Source organism: Ctenocephalides felis, unplaced genomic scaffold, assembly GCF_003426905.1.
Source record: "Ctenocephalides felis isolate EL2017-DRISC unplaced genomic scaffold, ASM342690v1 CF-g0.4_SCAFFOLD_01170, whole genome shotgun sequence".
In the NCBI taxonomy this organism is placed as follows: domain Eukaryota; kingdom Metazoa; phylum Arthropoda; class Insecta; order Siphonaptera; family Pulicidae; genus Ctenocephalides; species Ctenocephalides felis.
The window spans coordinates 82,532,800-82,538,377 of record NW_020537324.1 but is presented as its reverse complement, the minus strand read 5'-3'; the positions used below and the strand labels follow the sequence as shown (position 1 = coordinate 82,538,377).

Genomic DNA, 5,578 nt, shown 5'->3' with positions numbered 1-5,578 from the left:
AGTATGAAAAGTGTGAAAATGAAGTTACATAACAGTCATGACATACATACGATTTTAGGTTCCAGGTACTCTTGAAACCTGTCCAAGGGGTATTTGTAAAATCTACGAATAGGGTTGGTGCGTTCTTTCCAGTATTCGGGGACGTATCTGGGTTCATCAGCTGCCAGAACTTGACTTTTAAGCCACTTTGCTCTCCAGGCTCTTTCAGCTTCTGACATACCAATTAAACGCTCCCGTTCGCGGACCATACGCCCCGCGATGGGCATAGGTTTTACACCACCGGTATCTGAGGCCATTTTTAGAAGAAATTAAGGGAATTAAATGAATTTAAGGCGATGTTGTGGTTATGGTTGTGATATCTCGTAATGGGCAAATGTCAAACGGAAGATGAATGTGAAGTTGGCATCGAGGTAATTGACAGTTGGCAGAATGAGGTTAGAGTTTGGGTAACGGAAAATGGCGGTTCTTTTTGGTGAGTGAAAAGTGAAAATTAAACATTTTATTCTTATTTTATTCGAGTTATTCTATAAATTAAATTATGATAGACTGTTTTTTGTGTTCAAAATGTAAAAATCTATGAGACAAACGGCAGGTAGGCGTTAGAGATATTCCTTTTTTGTTGAAATAATGTCTTTTTCATTCTGATCATGAATACTTATTATGCTACTTATCGCCTATTTTGATATCTATACTAAATATGTAATTCAATATTTAATACCAGAAAAATTTCGAATCTAGTTACATTTTTGTAGTTTTTTATCAAAAACTTAAACAAAACATTAAATTCGATAAGTCTTGACAAGTAAAAAAAATGAGGTGCAATTTCTGGTTTTAACTTTTGAGCAACGGAAAAATGGCGATTATTTTTGCTTGAAAAGTGAAAATAAATATGAGTTTCACTTTTAGTTTATTATTTTTTTTCTTCTAAATTTAATTATATTATATTGTTTTAAATTTAAAATGTGCAAAGCAAAATGGCAAGAAATAAGGGCTTTACTGTACTTATCACCATAGATAAATAAGCATAATCACTTGCTTATCTTGTAATTTCAAATCTAAACTCAATTTCTAATTAAATAATTATTGCAACAAAAATTTCAAGTCGAGTTGCTTTTTTGCAGTTTTTTTTATATAACAATTGCAATAGATATGTTGCCATTCAATACTTAAAACTATAAAGTCATCATATCTACTTTTCTATATCTATAAAGTCACTTAAATTATAAAATTGTTAATTTCTCATCAGATGATGACCGATAAGCTAGAATTGAATACCAATGCACTCGTAACACAAGAGGAAGAACCAAAAAGAGTTAGAAGATAAATTGCACACATTTTTATGTCACCGAGCACAGAGAAAGATTTTAGCAGCTTGGAGAACTTATTTGAAACGAGAAGAAGGACGACAAAAGGTAATAATACCAAACATATATAGTTATTGTGTGTATATATATTTTTTCAAACTATATACATAAAAATATCTAAATTATGCTTATTAAAATACTTATTTTATATTCATTAGTTATCACATTCATTTTTTAAGTACGTTTTACATTCCTTTACTACTAATTAAACAAATTCTTCCTTATAATCTTATGAACATTCTTCAAATGCTTAGTAACCGACCGTTTCTGGAAAAACTTATTCAAACAAACAGGACACTCAAAGTTCCTTTCCACCGGCTTAGGTTCATGGTTCCGTTCATGATGCTGCTTCAAATGCTGCTTAGTCAAAAAATTCTTATCACAAGAATCACACTGAAAATTTCTTTCACCCGTATGTGTGCTTCTAATATGCAATTTCAATTCACTAGACTGCGGATAAGCCTTGTTACAACCGTCCATGGTGCAAACATAAGGAAGTTCCCCGGTGTGTTTTCTGCTATGCATTAATAAACTGCCGCTGGTTCTGAATCTTTCTCCACAGTAGGAACAAATGTAAGGTTTGGTGTTGGTGTGACGACGTTCGTGCATTTGCAAACTGTATTGGGAACATAGTTTGATGTCGCAGAAGGAACAAGGGAATTTTTTTATGTTGTTGTGGGATAGTAGATGGTGGATGAGGGATCGTTTTGATTTGTAGTCTTTGCCGCAAACGTTACACAAATGTAGTTTACTTGTAGTAATTGTCGGTAATTTTACAGTGCTTGATAATATGTCGGGTTTTGCTGCTTTATTAGAATCATTATTTGTGGTTGTTGTTTTGTTATTGTCGTCTTCACATTTGATTTTACTTTCGTTAACAGAGTTTGCATGATTATTTTTTCTAACCTTCAATTGTTTTTCTGCATTTATGCAAATTTCACGAAATTCGTAAGCGTTTTCCAACTTTTCCAAACAATTATTACAAATACGTGTCAATAATCCATTTCTATGAGAAATATTTAGACCTGTTAGCTTTTTCAATAGACATGATATAACTATTTTGAATTTTGTACTCCGGTCTTCAAAAATCTGGAACATTTCATTTTCTTTGGTTTTACAAATTCTACATTTGTCACTCATTGCTCATTATTTAAAAATTCATAAAAATAAAGTATAATAAATATACATAATTAATATTTTGATGTAAAATATTGCTAACAGTTTTGACAGGTGTAAAGAGTGACAACCGTTAATTTGAGGTTATGTTAAAATAAACATTTATTAGAATTTTTTTAACTAAAGTTTGAGACAAATTTATATATAAATTAAAAAATACTGTTAGTTCATTAATTTAATAAACTAATTCTTAAATTATAAACTAAATACATACAAAAGTTTTATTCGAATTGGATGAAAAGTGAAAACTATCAATTTGAGGTTAGGTTAAAATAAACATTCATTAAATTTTTTTTTAACTAAAGTTAGAAAAGCTATATATAAATTAAAAATTATTATTGGTTTATTAATTTCATAAACTAATTATGAAATTATAAACTAAATACATACAAAGATTTAAAGCGAAACGGATGAAAAGTGAATACTGTCAGTTTTGAGGTTAGAATAAAATAAACATTTGATAAAAATTATTTATTTAAATATAGTCATCGGTTGTAATGAAATTAATCTGTTCATAATTATAATATTATAGATTTATTTTTAGTTTATTTAATACTTTATTGTAAAATATGTAAACAGAAAGTGAAAACATGGTAAGTTGAGGTTAGATTAAGAAATTATTTATATCTTAAGAATTGGAATTTTTAATTTTTTAATTTTTCATTAATTTTATTTCAATCAATTTGTAATAAATAATACACTAAAAACAAGGGTTTTGATCTAAACAGTTCATCACATTTTTTTCACCTAATAACTAACAATTTTCTTGTCCTACTGTATGATTAATATAATCAAATAGTTACTTTTACTCTCCAATGTGTTTTATCTCTATCTAGGTTGCAAAAACATTTTTCTTCCTCTTCGATATCCCATGACAGCACCTAAGATGCCTACTCAAAGCATCTTTCCTCAAAAACGATTTATTACAAAGATGACAACAGAACTTCTTCTCAGTCAACTCATGAGACAACATATGTTCTTGCAAATGCTGCTTTGCAACATAAGTTTTCTCACACACTTCACATTTAAATTTCCTATCATTCAGATGAACGCTTCGAACATGCAGTTTTAATTCACTAGAAGCTGGGTAGGCTTTACCACAATTTTCTATAGAACAGACATAGGGTAAAGTTTTGGTGTGTCGTCTAACATGGATTAAAAGATTATGACTAGTACGGAAAGTATGGCCACAGTATGTGCATATGTTTGGTTTTTCGTTAGTGTGTATGCGCTCATGCATTTTTAGACTGTAACTTGTGCACAGTTTAGTATCGCAGTATGAACAAGAGTAGGCTTTTATATTGTTGTGGCGGTTTATGTGGTGGTTGAGGGAACGTCTGGTTTTGAAGTCTTTGCCGCAGATGTTGCATAGATTTGTTAGTTTTCTGCTTTTTTTAGGTTTGTCTTGCAGGATGTCTTTGGAAGAACCAAAATAGTCATCTTGGTTGAATAGGGGTTCAATAGTTTTGGTTGTACCATTACGAAAACTGTATGTCTTTGGTTCAATAGCTATTGAATCAAATAGATTTCCATCCACACTTGCATCACTTTGTAGCTCATCGTCGGATGCAAAATTGTCATTGGTATAATCACAATCAAACTTATCATCTTCATCAACAATCTCAGACTTGGAATCATGATCATCATCGTGGTTTATATCATGATCATCATCGTGGTTTATATCATGATCATCATCTTGGTTTATACCATGATCATCATCCTGGTTTATACCATGATCATCATAGTGGTTTATATCATGACCATCATCATGGTTTATATCATGATCATCATCATGGTTTATATCACAATCATCATCAAGTTTTATATCCACTTCCCCGCATTCATTACTATCATGATTCCTATTCAATTTTTCCTCAGACTTTATACAAATTGTGCGAAATTCAAAAGCATTTTCCAAATGTCCCAAACAACTACAACAAATACAATTCGGTAATGAATCTTTTACTATATTTAAACCTGTTAATTTATTAAAAACATCAGAAATAAGCATTTGCAATTTGGTGCTGCGTTCTGTAAATATGGGTATCATATTTCTATTAGCTTGCTGAGTACAAATGCGACATTGTTGCTCCATTTCTTATTGCATAATAATTGATTTATTGATAAGAGGTCAAGTAATTATATATAATTACAAAGAAATTCTTGTAAACAACTTTGACAATTGCAACACTCACTACTTGCACATGGCTGATCGTGGAGGTAAAGAGGGTGAGGAGAAATATAATAGATACATGGTGGAACTTAATTTGTTAAATTTTAATAATATTTTTTTATAAATCATATATGCGTAAAAATTTGGGAAGCTATTAAGAACATCCCTGGGCAGGTTTTTGCGTATTTTCATTGAAATCAAGTAAAGGTTTCAGTAAAATACCCGAAAATTTATTAACTTCCCGTAGGGTAAGTTATAGTAATCGCAAAAAATCGAATATGAAAATTTTTGCATATCTTTACGTTTTAAAGATTTATACCTTAGAAAAAATGGATGTATATGTGTGTGTGTGTGTGCGGATACAAATTTTCGTCGCCGTTTGGCGAACACGGATCAACCGATTTGAATAATTCAAAAAACATTTGATTTTTATTGATAAGGAGACGTGCTGATTAGTTTTTGGCAAAGGCAGGTCCAGCCGTTCCGAAGATACCGGGCAAAACAAAAAACGGTAACTTATTTTTCTGGCTAATGTTAATTTACCAAAAGAAAATCGAATTTTCGGAAGAAAGCTTATAAACTTCTCTTTCAGGAAAGAAACAAAGAATTATTAAATGAACAACTGGTGAAATTTTTGTAAAGTCAGGTCCTGCGCCTTCGGATATTCAATAAAAAAAAAATAAAAAAAGGCATTTGGCGGTCAAAAATGAACATTAGACATATGTACATCGTATCATAAGATATTCTATCAAGATTATAATAAGTACTTTTGTGTACATTTATATGGGTTCCGAACCAATGTTTACACTTTAGTTGACGATTACGCGGCGCTTACGCGCTTTTATATTTCGACTTCAAATCAGCT

At 30.7% G+C, this 5,578-nt stretch overlaps 3 protein-coding genes across 3 annotated transcripts in view; all 3 read right to left on the bottom strand.

The window, feature by feature from the left end:
* The window catches only part of LOC113367789, a 2,550-nt gene extending 2,171 nt beyond the window's left edge, over positions 1–379 (bottom strand). Inside the window, exon 1 of the mRNA XM_026609368.1 lies at positions 51–379. Coding sequence (XP_026465153.1) covers positions 51–296 — 246 coding nt within the window. The 5' untranslated portion in view covers positions 297–379. The remainder of the gene's footprint in view (positions 1–50) is intronic.
* A 1,186-nt stretch (positions 380–1,565) lies between these two features.
* On the bottom strand, positions 1,566–2,504 carry LOC113367787 (zinc finger protein 90 homolog). Its single transcript, XM_026609367.1, has one exon. It carries the CDS (start codon positions 2,502–2,504, stop codon positions 1,566–1,568), a length of 939 nt encoding a protein of 312 aa, XP_026465152.1.
* A 790-nt stretch (positions 2,505–3,294) lies between these two features.
* On the bottom strand, positions 3,295–4,694 carry LOC113368461 (zinc finger protein 426-like). The gene has a single exon (XM_026610007.1). It carries the CDS (start codon positions 4,633–4,635, stop codon positions 3,373–3,375), a length of 1,263 nt encoding a protein of 420 aa, XP_026465792.1. The 5' UTR covers positions 4,636–4,694; the 3' UTR covers positions 3,295–3,372.
* Between the last annotated feature and the right edge of the window lie 884 nt (positions 4,695–5,578).

What these genes read in the sequence shown, in the direction of transcription:
- LOC113367787 (XM_026609367.1), bottom strand. Translation starts at nt 2,504, where the DNA reads ATGAGTGACAAATGTAGAATTTGTAAAACCAAAGAAAATGAAATGTTC.
- LOC113368461 (XM_026610007.1), bottom strand. Translation starts at nt 4,635, where the DNA reads ATGGAGCAACAATGTCGCATTTGTACTCAGCAAGCTAATAGAAATATG.